Source organism: Rhinoraja longicauda, chromosome 1 (genome assembly GCF_053455715.1).
Source record: "Rhinoraja longicauda isolate Sanriku21f chromosome 1, sRhiLon1.1, whole genome shotgun sequence".
Classification (NCBI taxonomy): Eukaryota; Metazoa; Chordata; class Chondrichthyes; order Rajiformes; family Arhynchobatidae; genus Rhinoraja; species Rhinoraja longicauda.
The window spans coordinates 8,682,574-8,703,710 of NC_135953.1; the positions used below are offsets into that span (position 1 = coordinate 8,682,574).

The 21,137-nt window shown below is 47.9% G+C and overlaps 1 protein-coding gene across 6 annotated transcripts in view; it reads right to left on the reverse strand.

Moving 5' to 3' along the window:
• Positions 1-2,092: 2,092 nt before the first annotated feature.
• Positions 2,093-21,137, reverse strand: part of slc4a11 (solute carrier family 4 member 11) — a 144,147-nt gene continuing 125,102 nt past the window's right edge. For all 6 annotated transcript variants that reach the window (XM_078408815.1, XM_078408790.1, XM_078408798.1 and 3 more), the window contains 6 exons: positions 20,989-21,095; positions 18,595-18,763; positions 16,542-16,715; positions 12,087-12,282; positions 4,852-5,021; positions 2,093-2,911 (listed from right to left, as the gene is read on the reverse strand). In XM_078408815.1, coding sequence (XP_078264941.1) covers positions 2,848-2,911; positions 4,852-5,021; positions 12,087-12,282; positions 16,542-16,715; positions 18,595-18,763; positions 20,989-21,095 — 880 coding nt within the window. In that variant the 3' untranslated portion in view covers positions 2,093-2,847. The remainder of the gene's footprint in view (positions 2,912-4,851; positions 5,022-12,086; positions 12,283-16,541; positions 16,716-18,594; positions 18,764-20,988; positions 21,096-21,137) is intronic.

The following is a 21,137-nucleotide window of genomic DNA, read 5'->3' on the forward strand; positions in this document are numbered from 1 at the left end:
CTTCCCTGGGGAAACGATGTAAACAAGGAACTGCAGATGCTGGCTTACCAAGGAAAGACACAAAATGCTGGCGTAACACAGTGGGTCAGGCAGCGTCCCTGGAGAACGTGGATAGGTGACCTTTTGGGTGGGGATACTTGTTCAGACCGATTGCAGGGGTCACAATCTATCTGAACAATTGTCCTGTTCGTGGGGGTTCCCCTCTTCCATCATAGACGAGGCCCTCACACGTGTCTCCTCGGTACCCCACAGCTCCGCCCTTGCTCCCCCTCCCCTAGACCTTACCTTTCACCCCATCAGCCGTCGCGTGCAGCACATAATCCTCCGACATTCTCGCCCACCTCCAATGGGTTCCCAACACTAGTCACATCTACCCAACTCCACCGATTTCCGCCTTCCGCAGAGACCGTTCCCTCTGCAACTCCCTGGTTAACACATCCCTTCCCACCCAACCCACCCCCCTCCCCAGATACCTTCCCCTGCAACCGCAGAAGATGCAACACCTGTCCCTATACCTCCTCCCTCGACTCTGTCCACGGATCCCGACAGTCCTTTCAGGTTAGGCAGAGGTTCACTTGCACCTCCTCCAACCTCATCTTCTGTGTCCGTTGTTCAAGATGTGGACTCTTGTGCATCGGTGAGACCAAGCATAGACTGGGCGATCGATTCGTGGAACACCTTCGCTCAGTCCGCCTGGACCTACCTGATCTCCTGGTTGCTAAACAATTTAATTCCCCTTCCCATTCCCACACAGACCTTTCTGTCCTCGGTCTCCTCCATTGTCAGAGTGAGGCTAAACACAAATTGGAGGAACAGCATCCCATATTTTGCTTGGGCAGCTTACAGCCCAGTGGTATGAATATTGATTTCTCTAACTTCAAGTAACCCTGGCATTCCCTCTCTCTTCATCCCTCCCCCACCCAAGTCACTTTCGTTCTCACCCAACAAACAGCTAACAATAGATAATAGACTATAGGTGCAGGAGGCCATTTGGCCCTTCGAGCCAGCACCGCCATTCAATGTGATCATGGCTGATCATTCTCAATCAGTACCCCGTTCCTGCCTTCTCCCCACACCCCCTGACTCCGCTATCCTTGAGAGCTCTACTAGCTCTCTCTTGAATGCATTCAGAGAATAAGAATGCATTCAAGACCTGAAAACAAGACCTGTTTTCTTTAGCATCGTTAATGTTTTGCATATGTTTCATCCATTTGTTCTATATCTCTCTACATCATCGTCTATTTCTCTCGTTTCCCTTTCCCGTGACTTTCAGTCTGAATATGGGTCTCGACCCGAAACGTCACCCATTCCTTCTCTCCAGAGATGCTGCCTGTCCCGCTGAGATACTCCAGGTTTTTGTATCTACCTATCCATATTCTCCAGGGACGCTACCTAATCCGCTGAATTACTCCAGCCTTTTGTATCTTTCCTGGGAAAAGACTCTGTGCATTCATCTATACAGTTCATAAATTCTAGGAGCAGAATTAGGCCATTCGGCCAATCAAGTCTACTCCGCCATTCAATCATGGCTGATTTATATTCCCCTCTTAACCCCATTCTCCTGCCTTCTCCCCGTAACCCCTGACACCCGTACTAATCAAGAATCTATCAATCTCCCAGCTTAAAAATATCCATTGACTTAGCCTCCACAGCCTTCTGTGGCAATGAATTCCACAGATTCACCACCCTCTGACTAAAGAAATTCCTTTCTAAAGGTACGTCCTTTTATTCTGAGGCTATGGCCTCTGGTCCCAGACTCTCCCACTACTGGAAACATCCTTTCCACATCTATCTTTTCCACTCACAATTTGGTAAGATCACCCCTCAGCCTCCTGCGCTCCAAGGAATAAAGTCCTAGGTCAACCTCTCCCTGGATCTCAGGCCCTCAGGTCCAAGCACATCCTCGTTAATCTTCCCTGCACTCCCATCTTAATGACAACCTTCCTACTGCAGGGTGACCAAAACTGAACACTGTACACCAAATAAACCCTTCAACACAAACTCACCTTGTGTTACCCCATTCCAATTTGTGGGGGGGGAGGGGGGGGGAAATAAAAAAAACAAGATGAATACTTTAGAAAACGCATCCAGAATTTTAATTTCTCCGTTTCACCAAAGCCAATATCAATCAGACATTAAACATGAAACCAATGATCAATATGATGTATTACAGTATCAAATTGGCTCTGGGTTCTGGCACTGTGGTAGAAATAAACTGTTGACATTTACAGACACAAGGAACTGCAGATGCTGGTTAATCCAAAGAAGACACAAAGTGCTGGAGACACAGAGTGCTGGAGTATCTCAGCGGGTCAGGCAGCGTCTCTGGAGAACATGGATAGGTGACGTTTCAGATGCTGTAAGGTCGCGATGTCTCATCTTCTCCAGAGTTGCTGCCTGACGTGCTGAGTTACTCCAGTACTTTGGTGCCTTTTTTCATTTACAACCTGCTTCCAACTTGATTGTAATGGAGGACGTGTGTACGGTATAAACGTGTTCGTGCGCGGGCAGTGGAGATGGGGGGGGGGGGGGGGGGGGGTCAGCATTTTTGTGGTCTGGTTTGCATCTTCCATCAGGAGCTGGGAGAGGAAGCTTCCTCCTTGAGCAGCAGGACAATGTCTACTTCCAGGATGGCTCCAGGTGTGCGCCCTCTCCCCCCCCCCCCACCCCCCCCCCCCCTTCAATTCCAGATGGGCGGCAATCCAGGCCAGTCACTTTCTTCATTCAATGCCCAAACACTTCAGGCTGGTCGTTCGACATAAGCAGCAAACATACAAAGACACTTCCTCCAGGCACACCCCATTACCCCAGGCCCCCGAGCTCAGAGACCCCGACCACGGCTGTCCTTTAATGGTCCGCGTCCATCGCGTCCAAATACTTGGCTCCGATGATCTTGGGAAGGAGGAGGCACCTGTGCAGAAGGAGAGGGCGGAAAGGTGAGGCTTCCACGCGCAGTTCCGCTTGGCCAATCTTCCATTGAGTGACCCCCCACGCGTACGGAGTATTGGGTGCCGCTCAAAATGGGGAGCGTGGATGAGGAGAGGAAGCTGGATAGTGTGGATGTGAAATGGCGGTGCTGGCTCGAAGGGCAGAATGGTCTACTCCTGCACCTATTGTCTATTGTCAAGGTGTGGCCTTTGGTCCTAGACTCTCCCACTAGTGGACAATAGACAATAGGTGCAGGAGTAGGCCATTTGGCCCTTCGAGCCAGCACCGCCTCAGAATGAAAGGCCGCACCTTTAGAAAGGTGATGAGGAGAAATTTCTTCAGTCAGAGGGTGGTGAATCTTTGGCATTCATCGCCACAGAAGGATGTGGAGGCCAAGTCATTTGATATTTTTAAGGTGGAGATTGCTAAATTCTCGATTCGTAAGGGTGTCTGGGGTTACGGGGAGAAGGCAGGAGAATGGGGTTGAAAGGGAAAGATAGATCAGATATGGTTGAATGGCGGAATAGACTTGATGGGCTGAATGGCCTAATTCTGCTCCAGTAACATGGTACCGGGACTCCTGGAGGAAACCCACAAGGTCACAAGAATACACCACACAGATAGAGCTAAAGATCAGGATTGAATTCGGGATCAGGAGAATGGAGTTAGGAGGGAGAGATAGATCAGCCATGATTGAATGGCGGAGTGGACCAAATGGCCTAATTCTGCTCCTACGACTTATGAATTTATGAAAATGTGGAAACGAAGAACTGCAGATGCTGGTTTATACCAAAGACAGACATGAAGTGCTGGGGTAACTCAGCAGGTCACACAGGTCAGGATAAAAATGACGTTTCAGGTCGGGACCCTTCGTCAGAATCAAAGTAGGGGGTGGGGGAGGTGAAGGGCTGGAGGCGGAAAAAGACCAGGACTAATCAGGGGCGGCCACAAATGACCTTAGGCAAGGCTGTACTTGGTAGGTCCTTTGTTGGCTCAGGAAGGTGTGGTCACAAGAGAAACAATGTGGGGAACTGTGGAACTAGTAAAACTATTCAAGAGGAGGAAGGGAGCAAGGACGGAGGGTGGAAGGGAGGAGAGTATGAGATGAAGTTACTTAAAATTAGAGAATCCTATCTTCATACCGCTAGGGTGTAAGCTGCCCAAGCGAAATATGAGGTGCTGTTCCACCAATTTGTGTGTGGCCTCACTCTGGCAATGGAGGCCCAGGATGGAAAGATCAGTGTGGGAATGGGAAGGGGAGTTGAAATGGTTGGCCCAGGCAGACCGAACATAGGCGTTCAGCGAAACGGTCGCCGAGTCTATGTTTGGTCTCACCGATGTACAGGAGCCCACATCGGAAACACAGATGCAGTAGATGACACCCCATTACAGGAAGGATAGAAACATAGAAAATAGGTGCAAGAGGAGGCCATTTGACCCTTCGAGCCAGCACCGCCATTCAATGTGATCATGGCTGATCATTCTCAATCAGTAATAGTCAATAGGCAATCATTCTCAATCAGTACCCCGTCCCTGCTTTCTCCCCATACCCCCTGACTCCACTCGCCACTGCCTGCCGTTCTGACAGGGACCCCTTTATTCACACTCTTTGTTTCCTGTCTGCCAACCAACTTAGTCATAGAGTGATACAGTGTGGAAACAGGCCCTTCGGACCAACTTGCCCACACCGGCCAACAATGTCCCAGCTACACTAGTCCCACCTGCCCGCGTTTAGCCCATATTCTTCCAAACCTGTCCTCTTATCCATGTACTTGTCTAAATGGTTCTTAAACGTTGGGATAGTCCCAGCCTCAACTACCTCCTCTAGCAGCTTGCTCCATACGCCCACAAACCTTTGTGTGAAAACGTTGCCCCTCAGGTTCCGATTAAATCTTTTCCCCTGCATCTTATGGAAACACTAACCTGATGGGGACCATTGCCAGCATGATGGGTGGGAAGACCATCTTCAAGTACGGAAGTGGGGCCATTCCAAAGCCGCAGAGGATGACGACCTCGATCACCTGGATTCCAGTGAAGTAATGGATCTTCCTCTGTGGGACCCTCCTGATGTAGTGCGTGGGGGGATAGGAGGTCTAGACCACAATGCAAACAAATGAAACAATCAGGTCGCCATCCAGAAATTGAAGACCAGTAATTATGCGGGATCTTTGGGCGGTATCAAACATAGAAACATAGAAAATAGGTGCAGGAGGAGGCCATTTGTCCCTTCGAGCCAGCACCGCCATTCATTGTGATCATGGCTTATCATTCAAGAGAGAGCTAGATAGAGCTCTTAAGGATAGCGGAGTCAGGGGGTATGGGGAGAAGGCAGGAACGGGGTACTGATTGAGAATGATCAGCTATGATCACATTGAATGGCGGTGCTGGCTCAAAGGGCCGAATGGCCTCCTCCTGCACCTATTGTCTATTATCTACAATCAGTAAACCCGTGCCTGCCTTCTCCCAATATCCCCTGATTCCACTAGCCCCCAGAGCTCTATCTAACTCTCTTTTAAATTCATCCAGTGAATTGGTCTCCACTGCCTTCTGTGGCAGAGAATTCCACAAATTCACAACTCTCTGGGTGAAAAAGTTTTTTCTCACCTCAGTTTTAAATGGCCTCCCCTTTATTCCTAGACTGTGGCCCCTGGTTCTGGACTCCCCCAACATTGGGAACATTTTCCTACATCTAGCATGCCTGCCTTCATCGGTCGTGGCATCGAGTATAAGAGTCAGGAAGCCACGTTGCAGTTTTAGAGCACTTTCGCTAGACGGCATTTGTAATATCACGTGTAGTTCTGGTTGCCCGTTAGCTTAGGAAGGAACTGCAGATGTTAGTTTAAATCGAAGATAGACACAAAATGCTGGAGTAACTCAGTGGGACAGGCAGCATCTCTGGAGAGAAGGAATGGGTGACGTTTTTTGTGTTGAGACCCTTCTTCGGACTGATGGTGACATATCGGCTGGAGACCTTTCTTCAGTCTGTAAACGTTACCCCTCAGATTCCCATTGAATCTTTTCCCCTTCACCTTAAACCTATGCCTCTGGTCCTCGATTCCCCTACTCTGGGCAAGAGACTCTGTGCATCGACCCAATCTACTCCTCTCATGATTTTACACACCTCTACAAGATCACCCCTGCTCTGCAAGAAATAGAGACCCAGCCTACTCAACCTGTCCCTACAGCTCAGACCCTCTAGTCCTGGCAAATCTTATCTGTACCCTTTCCAGCTCGAGTACTTTGTGGTTTTTGATGAGTGAACTGAATTGGTTTTAACAGCAATCTAATAGCTTCTTGACTGCTGAGTATTGATCCTAGCTTTTTATTCCAGATTCAATCAATTAACAGTTTAAAATGGCTCTGCTGAGAATTGAATACAGGATCATTTGTCAAGCTAGTTTGGTGTAGTTTAGTTTAGAGATACTGTGAGGAAATAGGCCCTGTGGCCCACTAGTGCCGATCAGCGATCCCCGTACACTAGCGCTATGCAACACAGTTACAATTTTTTAAAAACCGAAGCCAATTAACCTGCAAATCATTGGAGTGTGGGGGAAACCGGAGCACCTGGGGAAAAACACGCGGTCACGGGGAGAACGTACAAACTCCGTACAGCCAGCACCCACAGTCAGGATTAGTCATTAGTTAATTGTCATGTTTAGTTTAGTTTAGTTTAGGTCCGCGCCGACCAGCGATCCCCGCACATTAACACCATCCTACACCCACAAGGGCCAATTTTTACATTTGCCCAGCCAATTAACCTACAAGCATGTACGTCTTTGGAGTGTGGGAGGAGACCGAAGATCTTGGAGAAAACCCACGCAGGTCACGGGGAGAACGTACAAACTCCGTACAGACAGCGCCCGTAGTCGGGATCGAACCCGGGTCTCCGGCGCTGCATTCGCTGTAAGGCGGCAACTCTACCGCTGCGCCACCGTGACCGCCCTGAGGAGTGCCGAGGTACAGTGGAAACCTTTTGTTGCGTGCCAACAAGTCAGCGGAAAGACAACACACGATTACAATCAAGCCTTCCGCAGTGTGCAGGTACGTGATAAGGGGAATAACATGAGGATTTCGTGATGTCAGAGTAGAGATTTAAAAGAGTGGAGCGATTGTAATGCGTGATTGCAGATCCACCTCTGTGACCAGCACACAAAGAGTGGCCTGGGTTGGGTGCCATCTCGGATCCAATCATGTCTTGATGCTAGGTAACCACGATGTTGCCAGGCATATTAACTTGGAGAGCCACCTGCACCAGAACCTGCTTCAAAACATCAACAGGTTAACAACAGGTTAATTCCCGGAATGGCGGGACTGTCATATGTTGAAAGACTGGAGCGACTAGGTTTGTATACACTGGAATTTAGAAGGATGAGAGGAGATCTTATCGAAACGTATAAGATTATTAAGGGGTTGGACACGTCAGAGGCAGGAAACATGTTCCCAATGTTGGGGGAGTCCAGAGCCAGGGGCCACAGTTTAAGAATAAGGGGTAGGCCATTTAGAACTGAGATGAGGAAAAACTTTTTCAGTCAGAGTTGTGAATCTGTGGAATTCTCTGCCTCAGAAGGCAGTGGAGGCCAATTCTCTGAATGCATTCAAGAGAGAGCTGGATCGAGCTCTTACGGATAGCGGAGTCAGGGGGTATGGGGAGAAGGCAGGAACGGGGTACTGATTGAGAATGATCAGCCATGATCACATTGAATGGCGGTGCTGGCTCGAAGGGCCGAAGGGCCTACTCCTGCACCTATTGTCTATTGTCTATTATCACAGTGGGCAAGAAACTGCAGATGCTGATACTGCGACCATAAAATAAAAAGCTGCAGGAACTCTGCAGGTCAGGCAGCATCTGTGGCGCAGCGGCAGTTGCTGCCTTACGGCGCCAGAGGCCCGGGTTCGGCCCTGACAATGGGTGTTGTCTGTAATGGGTTTGTACGTTCTCCCCGTGACCGCGTGGGTTTCCTCCGGGTGCTCAGGCTTCGTCCCACACACGACGTGCGGGTTTGTAGGTTAATTGGCTTCTTCGGCAATTGTCCCTGGTGTGTGGGATAATGCCAGTGTGCAGGGATTGCTGCTCAGTGTGGAGGGGCCCGTTTCTGTGCTGTATCCCTATGCAAAACTAAACTGAGGAGAACTGGACAGGCAGGATTCCTCTTCAGACTGAGTGAAGAGTCTGAAGAAAAGTCCCAACCGGAAACATCGTCTGTCCATTTCCTCCACAGATGCTGCCTGACCTGCCGAGTTACTCCAGCAGTTTGTGTTTTGCATGTACACCAATCAGCAAAAACATTATGTCCTGATGAGCCAAAACATTATGACCACCTGCCTAATATGCTGTTGGTCCTCCGTGTGCAGCCCCATACGCAGCAGGGTGCGATGCACTGTGTATTGTGACACATTCCTCCCGTGACCACAATTAAAATTTTCTGTGACTTGTGCATGGGTGCATGGAACCATACAGTACAAATTTCAAACTTCTGTACCTCTTGCCAGATGGGAGAGGGGAGAAAAAGCCCGCCTTCTCCCCATAACCCCCGACCCTCGTACTAATCAAGAATCTATCAATCTCCGCATTAAAAATTGACTTGGCCTCCACAGCCGTCTGTGGCAATGGATTCCACAGATTCACCTCCCTCTGACCAAAGATATTCCTCCTTTTCTTGCCAAAGGTGCGTCCTTTAATTCTGAGGCTGTGGCCTCTGGTCCTAGACTCTCCCACGAGTGGAAATATTCTCTCCGCATCCACTCTATCCGTGCACCCATCCCAAGCTTCGGATCGGCAGGAAGGGGACCTCAATACAGGTACTCCTCAGCTCCGGCTGGGTTCTGTTCCGAGAAACCCATCGGAAACCGAAAGTCGAAACGCGTTGAAAACATAGAAACATAGAAAATAGGTGCAGGAGTAGGCCATTCGGCCCTTCGAGCCTGCACCGCCATTCAATATGATCATGGCTGATCATTCAGCTCAGTAGCCTGTACCTGCCTTCTCTCCATACCCCCTGATTCCTTTAGCCACAAGGGCCACATCTAACTCCCTCTTAAATATAGCCAATGAACTGGCCTCAACTACCTTCTGTGGCAGAGAATTCCACAGACTCACCACTCTCTGTGTGAAGAAATGTTTTCTCATCTCGGTCCTAAAAGACTTCCCCCTTATCCTTAAGCTGTGACCCCTGGTTCTGGACTCCCCCAACATCGGGAACAATCTTCCCGCATCTAGCCTCTCCAACCCCTTAAGAATTTTATATGTTTCTATAAGATCCCCCCTCAGTCTTCTAAATTCCAGCGAGTACAAGCCCAGTCTATCTAGTCTTTCCTCATATGTAAGTCCCGCCATCCCAGGGATCAATCTGGTGAACCTTCTCTGTACTCCCTCTAAGGCAAGAACGTCTTTCCTCAGGTTAGGAGACCAAAACTGCACACAATACTCCAGGTGCGGTCTCACCAAGGCCCTGTACAACTGCAGCAGAACCTCCCTGCTCCTAAACTCAAATCCTCTTGCTATGAATGCCAACATACCATTCGCTTTCTTCACTGCCTGCTGCACCTGCATGCTTGCCTTCAATGACTGGTGCACCATGACACCCAGGTCACGTTGCATCTCCCCTTCTCCCAATCGGTCACCATTCAGGTAATACTCTGCTTTCCTGTTCTTGCCGCCAAAGTGGATAACCTCACATTTATCCACATTATATTGCATCTGCCATGCATTTGCCCACTCGCCTAATCTATCCAAGTCACTCTGCAGCCTCCTAGCATCCTCCTCGCAGCTAACACTGCCACCCAGCTTCGTGTCATCCGCAAACTTAGAGATGTTGCATTCAATTCCCTCGTCCAAATCATTAATATACACTGTAAATAACTGGGGTCCCAGCACTGAGCCTTGCGGTACCCCACTTGTCACTGCCTGCCATTCCGAAAAGGACCCGTTTATTCCTACTCTTTGCTTCCTGTCCGCCAACCAATTTTCTATCCACCTCAACACTGAACCCTCAATACCGTGTGCTTTAAGTTTGTACCCCAATCACCTATGTGGGACCTTGTCGAAGGCCTTCTGAAAGTCCAGATATAACACATCGACTGGTTCTCCCTTATCCACTCTACTAGTTACATCCTCGAAAAATTCTATAAGATTCGTCTTTGGTAAATCCATGCTGACTTTGTCCGATGATTTCACCACTTTCCAAATGTAATGCTATCACATCTTTAATAACTGACTCTAGCATTTTCCCCACTACCGATGTTAGGCTAACTGGTCTATAATTCCCCGTTTTCTCTCTCCCTCCCTTTTTAAAAAGTGGGGTTACATTAGCTACCCTCCAGTCCTCAGGAACTACTCCAGAATCTAAAGAGTTTTGAAAAATTATCACTAATGCATCCACTATTTCTGAGGCTACTTCCTTAAGCACTCTGGGATGCAGCCTATCTGGCCCTGGGGATTTATCTGCCTTTAATCCATTTAATTTACCGAACACCACTTCCCGACTAACCTGGATTTCCCTCAGTTCCTCCATCTCTTTAGACCCCCGGTCCCCCGCTATTTCCGGCAGACGGTTTATGTCTTCCTTAGTGAAGACAGAACCAAAGTATTTGTTCAATTGGTCTGCCATCTCCTTGTTCCCTATGATCAATTCACCTGTTTCCGACTGCAAGGGACCTACATTTGCCTTAACTAATCTTTTTCTCTTCACATATCTATAAAAGCTTTTGCAGTCAGTTTTTATGTTCCTTGCCAGTTTTCCCTCATAATCTATTTTCCCTTTCTTAATTAAGCCCTTTGTCCTCCTCTGCTGGACTCTGAATTTCTCCCAGTCCTCTGGTATGCTACTTTTTCTGGCTAATCTGTATGCTTCATCTTTTGTTTTAATACTATCCTTCATTTCCCTTGTTAGCCACGGATGCACTACCTTTCCTGGTTTGTTCTTTTGCCAAACTGGGATGAACACTTGTTGTAGTTCATCCATGCGACCTTTAAATGCCTTCCATTGCATGTCCACCGTCAACCCTTTCAGCATCAATCGCCAGTCTATCTTGGACAATTCACGCCTCATACCCTCAAAGTTACCTTTCTTTAAGTTCAGAACACTTGTTTCTGTATCGACTTTGTCACTCTCCATCTTAATGAAGAACTCTACCATATTATGATCACTCTTGCCCAAGGGGCCTCGCACAACAAGACTGCTAACTAACCCTTCCTCATTACTCAATACCCAGTCTAGAATGGCCTGTTCTCTCGTTGGTTCCTCGACATGTTGGTTTAGAAAACCATCTCTCAAACATTCCAAGAAATCCTCTTCCTCAGCACCCCTGTCAGTTTGGTTCACCCAATCTATATGTAGATTGAAGTCACCCATTATAACTGCTGCGCCTTTAGTGCATGCATTTCTAATTTCCTGCTTGATGCCATCCCCAACCTCCCTACTGCTGTTAGGTGGCCTGTACACAACTCCCACTAGCGTTTTCTGCCCCTTAGTGTTTCGTAGCTCTACCCATATCGATTCCACTTCCTCCAAGCTAATGTCCTTCCTTTCCACTGCTTTAATCTCCTCTCTAACCAGTAACGCTACCCCACCTCCTTTTCCTTTCTGTCTATCCCGCCTGAATATAGAATATCCCTGGATGTTGAGCTCCCAGCCTTGGTCACCCTGGAGCCATGTCTCCGTAATCCCAACTATATCATAATCATTAATAACTATCTCCACATTTAATTCATCCACCTTATTACGTATACTCCTTGCATTGAGACACAAAGCCTTCAGGCTTGTTTTTATAACTCTCTTACCCCTTGTACGATTATGTTGAAAAGTGGCCCTTTTTGATTTTTGCCCCGGATTTGTCTGCCTGCCACTTTTACTTTTCACCTTGCTACCTGTTGCTTCTACCCTCATTTTACACCCCTCTGTCTCTCTGCTCCAGCTCCCATCCCCCTGCCACATTAGTTTAAATCCTCCCCGACAGCACTAGCAAACACTCCCCCTAGAAAACGCGCGATCACGTGTCCGGATGCGAGCGGCGGATCGCTACGGGTCCCTGCCGTTTGCACCGTCGCAGAGTCGAGCCATCGCTGGTCGAACCATCATAACCTGGGGGAGTACCGGTAACCAGAGACGAGGGAGCGGGTTGGGGCGAGTCTGGTCCTCGATCATGCCGATGGCCTTTACCTGCTCTGTGAAGAGAAGAGCCAGTCTTTCAAAGAACTGGCACCCGTCGATGGACGTGACGGAGACGTAGAGAAAGAGGCCGTACAAGACGGGCTTTGGAATCCACTGGAGGGGGACGGGTAGCATGAGAAGCGAGATGCCCACCAGTATGTGGGCCACAAGGGCAGACACCCGGGTCTCCCTCACGTGGACTATCCTGAGATGCACAAGGGGGAAAGTACACAAGAGGTTAACAAGCACGTTTCAATTCAGAAGATCATAAGTGATAGGAGCAGAATTAGGCCATTCGGCCCATCAATTCTACTCCGACCATTCAATCATGGCTGATCTCCTAACCCTAATCTCCCCCCCCCCCCCTACATAAGAGAGCATTCAAGAGAGAGCTAGATAGAGCTCTGAAGGATAGCGGAGTCAGGGGGTATGGGGAGAAGGCAGGAACGGGGTACTGATTGAGAATGATCAGCCATGATCACATTGAATGGCGGTGCTGGCTCGAAGGGCCGAATGGCCTCCTCCTGCACCTATTGTCTATTGTCTAACCCATTCAGGAAAAGTAAAATGATTTTGGATAGAGAAAATTGCTACCTTTGTTTATTTAGTTCATAGTTTAGTTTAGTGTAGTGTAGTTTAATTTAGAGACACAGTGCAGAAACAAGCCCTTTGGCCCATCGAGGCCTATCCTACACACACACGCACACACAAGGGACAACTTACAATTTTTACCAAAGCCAATTAACCTACAAACCTGTACGTCTTCGGAGTGTGGGAGGAAACCAGAGATCCTGGAGAAAACCCACGCAGGTATGTAGGTTAATTGACTGGGTAAAATGTAAAAATTGTCCCTAGTGTGTGTAGGATAGTGTTAATGTGCGGGGATCGCTGGACTCGGTGGGCCGAAGAGCCTGCTTCCGCGCAGTATCTCTAAATCTAAATCAATGTAGGACACAGTGTTGGAGTAACTCAGCAGGCCATGCAGTATCTCTGGAGAACATGGATAGGTGATGCTTCTGGTTGACCAAATTCCCTATCCTTTTCCTGGAATCCTACAAAGTTTCCTTCAAATGTATCAAGTTCCATTGTTCAACCTCTGCTGCCACCTCCTGTGCAGGAAGTGCAATCGCCCAGCCACAAAACTCTGCTGTAAATATTCACCAGGATGTTTCCTGGGCTTATTGGCTTGTGTTATAGTGCGGCATTGGATAGGATGGGATTTTTTTCTTTGTAACGTAGAAAGCGTAAAGGAGTGACTTATTGAGATGTATGTTCGGGGGGGTGGGATGAATAAACACTCACAGTCTTTCTCCCCAGGAATTAAATTATAGGGCGTGGACGCAAGGTGAGAGGGAAGTTTTAAGAGTGCCTCAATGACAACTTTTTCACTTGGAGGGCAGTCTGTATCTGTAATGAGCTGGGGGGCTGCAGAGGCAGATACAACTACGATTTTCAAAAGACATTTGGACAGACACGTGGAGAGGAGGTATTTAGAGGGCTATGGGCTAAATGCAGGCAGGTAGGACTATCCCAGAATGCCAACTGGGTATGGACAAGATGGGATGAAGGGCCTGTTTCCATACTGAACCGCTCTCTGACACGATCCTGTGGAATTCACTGCCTCAGAAGGCAGTGGAGGCCAATTCTCTGAATGCATTCAAGAGAGAGCTAGATAGAGCTCTTAAGGATAGTGGAGTCAGGGGGTACGGGGAGAAGGCAGGAACGGGGTACTGATTGAGAATGATCAGCCATGATCCCATTGAATGGCGGTGCTGGCTCGAATGGCCTACTCCTGCACCTATTGTCTATTGATCCGTGATCAGGATTTCTGCCTACATCAGCCTTTCAGGCCACGAGTTGAATTGAATAAATGAATTGAATTGAATACATTTTATTAGCCAAGTATGTATACATACAAGGAATTTGCCTTGGTGCTTTGCACCCCAACTAATAATTGGGTGCAAACAATTATCATCAACAAGTAACCGGTGGCCTAGCGGTAGAGTTGCTGTCTTACAGCGCCAGAGATACAGGTTTGATCCTGACTACGGGTGCTGTCTGTATGGAGTTTGTCCGTTCTCCCCGAGACCTGCATGGGTTTTCTCCAGGAACCCCAGTTACCTCCCGCACTCCAAAGACGTATAGGTTTCTAGGTTAATTAGCTTGAGACAACTGTAAAATTGTCCCTCGCGTGTGTAGGCTGGTGTTCGTGTGCGGGGATTGCTGGTTGGCGCGGACTCAGTGGGCCGAAGGGCCTGTCTCGGCACTGTATCACTAAACTAAACGAGTCCAAATAACATTTATTCATGCCCCCCCAGTTGTTGGGCAACAAAACAAAGCGCTGGAGCAACTCAGTGGGTCAGGCAGCACCTGCGGTTAGAATGCATAAGCGATATTTCGGGTCGGCACCCTTCTTCAAAGTTACACTAGCACTTTGCTCCCCGACGTGGCAACTCCAACAGCCTGACCGCGGGAGAAGACGGCAGGGGAAGAGAAAAAGACATTCTGGCCTTCCATCACAGTGAGGAGGGGACTGGAGGAGACTCACTGTGATGGATGTTTCTTTTGTTTGGTGTTGGTTTATAATTGTATGTGTTATTGCATTTTTATTGATTATTCTTATTGGTCTTATTGTTGAACTGCGGGTAATTTTTCATTTCACTGCACATTTATGTGTATGTGACAAATAAATTGACTATTGACTATTGTGTTTTGCTCAAGATTCCAGCATTTGCAGTTTGGAGGTTATAGAAACATAGAAAACAGGTGCAGGAGGAGGCCATTTGGCCCTTCGAGCCAGCACCACCATCGATTGTGACCATGGCTGATCATCCACAATCAGTAAGCCTACCTGCCTTCTCCCCATACCCCTTGATTCCGCTAGCCCCTAGAGCTCCATCTAACTCTCTTTTAAATTAATTCAGTGAATTGGTCTCCACTGTGGCAAGGAATTCCACAAATTCACAACTCTCTGGGAGGAAACATTTTTTCTCACATCAGTTTTAAATGGCCTCCCCTTTATTCTTAGACTGTGTCCCCTGGTTCTGGACTCCCCCAACATTGGGAACATATTTCCTGCATCCAGCTTGCCCAGTCCTTTTATAATTTTATATGTTTCTCTGAGATCCCCTCTCGTACTTCTAAATTCCAGTGAATACAAGCCCAGTCTTTCCAATCTTTCCTCACATGACAGTCCCGCCATCCCGGGGTTGAGAGTTGACTTGAAGTAACTACGTAAAAATATGAGAGGAATAGATTATGGGCCATAAGCAGGCAGGTGGGACTAGTCAGAGAGTCATAGACTAGTGTAGATGGGGCCCGGTGGCCGGCACGGCCAAGTTGGGCTGAAGGGCCTGTTTTCTTATAGAAACATATAAAATTCTTAAGGGGTTGGAGAGGCTAGATGTGGGAAGATTGTTCCCGATGTTGGGGGAGTCCAGAAACAGGGGTCACAGCTTAAGGATAAGGGGGAAGTCTTTTAGGACTGAGATGAGAAAACATTTCTTCACACAGAGAGTGGTGAGTCTGTGGAATTCTCTGCCACAGAAGGTAGTTGAGGCCAGTTCATTGGCTATATTTAAGAGGGAGTTAGATGTGGCCCTTGTGGCTAAAGGGATCAGGGGGTATGGGGAGAAGGCAGGTACAGGTTACTGAGCTGGATGATCAGCCATGATCATATTGAATGGCGGTGCAGGCTCGAAGGCCTCCTGCACCTATTTTCTATGTTTCTATGTTTGCGCTGGATGACTCTATGACTAAGCATAGATAGGGTAGACAGTCTGAGACTTTTTTCCAGGGTGGAAATGTCCAACTCTAGAGGGCATGTCTATTAGGTGAGAGGGGGAAAGTTTAGTGGAGATGTGTGGGGTAATGGAGATGGTGGGGGTCTGGAACAAATTGCCAGGTGTGGTGGTGGTGGTGGAGGCAGATACGGTTGAGGTGTTTTGGAGGATTTTGGATAGGCACGTGGAAGTGCAGGGATAGGACAAAATGGATCATGTGACGTGGTCACAGCCTCAGAATTAAAGGACGTTCCTTTAGGAAGGAGATGATGAGAAAATTCTTTAGTCAGAGGGTGGTGAATCTGTGGAATTCTTTGCCACAGAAGGCTCTGGAAGCCAAGGCAATGGATATATTTAAGGCAGAAATACATTACGTGATCACTACGGGTGTCAGGGGTTACGGGGAGAAGTCAGGAGAATGGGATTAGGAGGGAGAGATAGAGCAGCTTTGATTGAATGGCGGAGTAGACTTGATGGGCCGAATGTCGAAATTCTGCTCCTATCACTTATGAACGTGCAGGCAGATGAGATCAGCATAACTGGGCACAAACATTGTGGGCCGAAAGACCCGTTCCTGTGCTGTGCTGTTCCATGTTCTATGTTAAGGCAGCCTAGAAAGCTAAATAACGATAAAGAGAAGCAACTCATAGACGCAACACAAATGGAGAGGTTGTCAACTTACGTCTCATAGAGATGACCGTTCTCCACCCTCTGCTCCACGAAGGCCAGGGCTCGGACGTGCAAGGGGGAATGGGGGAACGCCGAGTGCACCCATGGCAGCCCAAAGATGGACAACGCGATGTTAATAATGCCCACAAGGAAGATGTCCCAGTGATAGCCTGTGCCTTTCTTTAGTCTGCAAGGAAATTGCGATTTAGAGATACAGCGCGGAAACAGGCCCTTCGGCCCACCGAGTCCGTGCCGCCCAGCGATCCCCGCACATTAACACTATCCTACACCCACTAGGGACAATTTTTACATTTTACCCAGCCAATTAACCTACATACCTGTACGTCTTTGGAGTGTGGGAGGAAACCGAAGATCTCGGTGAAAACCCACGCAGGTCACTGGGAGAACGTACAAACTCCGTACAGACGGCGCCCGTAGTCAGGATCGAACCCGAGTCTCCGGCGCTGCATTCGCTGTAAGGCAGCAACTCTACCGCTGCACCACCGTGCCGCACAATCATTGGAGGAAGTGGTTAGTGGATGGAGTGGTGAGTTGACCCTTCCATTTTCAAGATAGTAAAGAGGCCTAAACTCTTTAATTCATGTTCGTTAAGTTCTAGGAGCAGAATTAGGCCATTCGGCCCATCAAGTCTACTCCACCATTCAATCATGGCTGATCTATCTTTTCCTCTCAACCACATTAACTGTGTTCACTTTTGGTCACACTGTTATAGGAAGGGTGTTGTTAAGCTGGACAGAGTACAGATATTTACAAGGATGTTGCTCGGACCCAAAGACCTGAACTATAGGGAGAGGTTGGGCAGGCTGGGACCTCATTACCTAGAGTGCAGGAGATTGAGGGGTGATCTTATACAGGTATATAAAATCATGATGGGAATAGATGGGGTAAATGTTCAGAGACTTTTACCCAGGGTAGGGGGAATAATAACCTGAAGACATAGATTTAAGGAGGGAGGGGCAAGGTTTTTCAAAACCCAAGGGGCAAATTGTCCACTTAGAGGGTGTGGGCGTATGGAACGAATGCCAGAGGAGGTAGTTGAGGCAGGTACTACAACAACATTGTAGTCTTAGAATAAAGGGGAGGCCATTTAAAATTGAGGTGAGAAAAAACATTTTCACCCAGAGAGTTGTGAATTTGTGGAATTCTCTGCAACAGAGGGCAGCAGAGGCCAAATCACTGGATGGATTTAAGAGAGAGTTAGATAGAGCTCTAGGGGTTAGTGGAATCAAGGGATATGAGGAGAAGGCAGGCAAGGGTTATTGATTGGGGACAATCAGCCATGATCACAATGGCTCGAAGGGCCGAATGGCCTCCTCCTGCACCTATTTTCTATGTTTCTATGTAACATTTAAACAACATTTGGACAGGGATATGGATAGGAACAGTTTAGAGGGACATGGGCCAAGTATTTGACAGCACTGGGCCTGTACTCACTGGAGTTTAGAAGGATGAGGGGGGACTTCATTGAAACTTACCGAATAGTGAAAGGCCTGGATAGAGTGGATGTGGAGAGGATGTTTCCATTAGTGGGAGAGTCTAGGACCAGAGGTCATAGCCTCAGAATAAAAGGGCATACCTTTAGAAAGATGAGAAGGAATTTATTTACCCAGAGGTTGGTGAATCTGTGGAACTCATTGCCACAGATGGCTGTGGAGGCCAAGTCAGTGGATATTTTTAAGGCAGAGATTGACAGATTCTTGATTAGTACGGGTGTCAGGGATTATGGGTCAAAGGCAGGAGAATGGGGTTGAGAGGGAAAGATAGATCAGCCATGATTGAATGGCGGAGTAGACTTGATGGGCCGAATGGCCTAATTCAGCTCCCAGAACCTATGAACACAGGCAATAGGATTAGTGTAGATGGGGCATCTTGGTCGACATGGATGTGTTGGGCTGAAGGGCCCATTTCCATGCTGTGTGACTTTACGAGTCAAACCATTCATCCACTTGCCTGCACGAGGCCCTTAAGTAACGTTGTCCTTCAGGAACAACAGCACGGACATCACAGCAGATTTACGATGAAGTTTGGTCATTCTAACACCTCACCTGTGCTGAGGGGCATTTGTTAAGGACATGACGATGTTCTGTTCCAAGTAGAAGAGCATGGAGAGGAGGAAGCCCAGGCCCATGCCACCAAATATCGCCCCGACAGAGAGGACGTGAAACGGAGCCAGATTGAACATGGCCTTATTCGGATTATAACTAAACGGGGTAACTGAAAGAAAGAAATAACACCGACAGAAAGCGTCAGGAAAGGATCAGCACAGTTAAATAAGCAACTTTGCTATCTGCGAGCTGCACATTTCACGACTCTTTATCCTTTAAGAGTTCTGCAGAGCCGCCAAAGAATTGTGGTAGTGGGGGGGGGGGGTGTGGAAGCTAACTTTGTGGAAACCATTTTGTGGCCACTTTGGAGGACATTTTGTGCTGGGAAGTTCGAAACCTTAGCAGTTTGTGAGAAAGTTCTGTATAAAAGCTTGTCGACTTTCACAGAGGGGTGTGGAGTCAACAATGTGGAAGTGTTTGCGTGGAGTTAACGTGAAAAAGAGTGCAGGAAAGGTCCCGGAAGTCTCCAGAAATACATAGAAATATAGAAAATAGGTGCAGGAGGAGGCCATTTGGCCCTTCGAGCCAGCACCGCCATTCATTGTGATCATGGCTGATCATCCACAATCAGTAACCCGTGCCTGTCTTCCCCCCCCCCCCCCCCCCCCATATCCCTGGAACCACAAACTGGACAGTAAGTTTAAAAAGGGAGAGGAGAGTACGGTCGGATAAAATCGGGATGGCTGAGAGAGGAGGGGCGGTCAACACCGGATTGAGGGTGTTATATTTGAAAGCGCATAGCATAAGGAACAAGGTGGACGAACTTGCAGCACAGTTGGAAATTGGCAGGCATGATGTCGTAGGCATTACGGAGACGTGGCTGCAAGAGGAACTGAGCCAAGAGTGGAATATTCAGGATTATACCTCAAATCGGAAAGACCGAAAGGCGGTCAGAGGGGGTGGGGTAGCTCTTTTGTTTAGGATTGAAAATCAGTCCTTAGCGAAGGGGAGACAAAGGATCCGAAGATGTAGAGCCATTGTGGGTGGAGCTGAGAAATTATAAGGGTAAAAAGACACCAATGGTGGTTACTCACAAGCAAACAGTGGCCAGGATATAGGGTGCAAGTTACACCAGGAGATAAAATAGGCACGTAAAAAAGGCAATGCTACGGTGGTCATGGGAGATTTCAATTTGCGGAGTAGACTTGATGAGCCGAATGGCCTAATTCTGCCTCCCCATCAATGATGATGAACCCCACAGCAAAGTGAAAAAGGTTCTAAAAGTAAACCTAGCAATTATAGACCTATTAGTTTGTATGTCAGGTTGGAGGCCAGTGTCTAGTGGAGTGCCCCAAGGATCTGTGTTGGGTCCACTGTTGTTTGTCATTTACATTAATGATCTGGATGATGGTGTGGCAAATTGGATTAGTAAATATGCAGATGATACTAAGATAGGTGGAGTAGTTGATAGTGAGGTAGATTTTCAAAGTCTACAGAGAGACTTGGGCCTTTTGGAAGGGTGGGCTGAAAGATGGCAGATGGAGTTTAATGCTGATAAGTGTGAGGTGCTGCATTTTGGTAGGACAAATCAAAATAGGACGTACAGGGTAAATGGTAGGGAATTGAGGAATGCAGTGGAACAGAGGGATCTGGGAATAACTGTGCATTGTTCCCTGAAGGTGGAATCTCATGTGGATAGGGTGGTGAAGAAGGCGTTTGGTATGCTTGCCTTTATAAATCAGAGCATCGAGTATAGAAGTTGGGATGTAATGTTGAAATTGTACAGGGCATTGGTGAGGCCAAATCTGGAGTATGGTGTGCAGTTCTGGTCGCCAAATTATAGGAAGGATGTCGACAAAATGGAGAGGGTACAGAGGAGATTTACTAGAATGTTGCCTGGGTTTCAGCACTTAGGCTACAGAGAGAGGTTGAACAGGTTGGGTCTTTATTCTTTGGAGCGTAGAAGGTTGAAGGGGGACTTGATAGAGGTTTTTTAAATTTTGAGAGGGACGGACAGAGTTGACGTGGGTAGGCTTTTCCCTTTGAGAGTGGGGAAGATTCCAACAAGGGGACATAGCTTCAGAATTGAGGGACAAAGGTTTAGGGGTAACATGAGGGGGAACTTCTTTACTCAGAGGGTTGTGGCTGTATGGAATGGGCTTCCGGTGGAAGTGGTGGAGGCTGGCTCGATTTTATTATTTAAGAGTAAATTGGATAGGTATATGGATAGGAGGGGATTGGAAGGTTATGGTCTGAGTGCAGGTAGATGAGACTAGGTCAGGGAGAATGGTCGGCGTGGACTGGTAGGGCCGGACAGGCCTGTTTCCATGCTGTAGTTGTTATATGTTATATGTTAACACGGAACGTTTGAGAGAGTAAAAAGAACGAACGTACTTTTGATTTCTCTAAAGAGGTAGGATCCCACAAATGAAAACACCAACACCGATATTGGCAAGGCACAATCAGAGAGGGTTTCACGGACCCGGGCATGTAGAAAAGGGCTGTAAAGAAAGCAAAGCATTAAGAAAAGCATCTCTGAATGA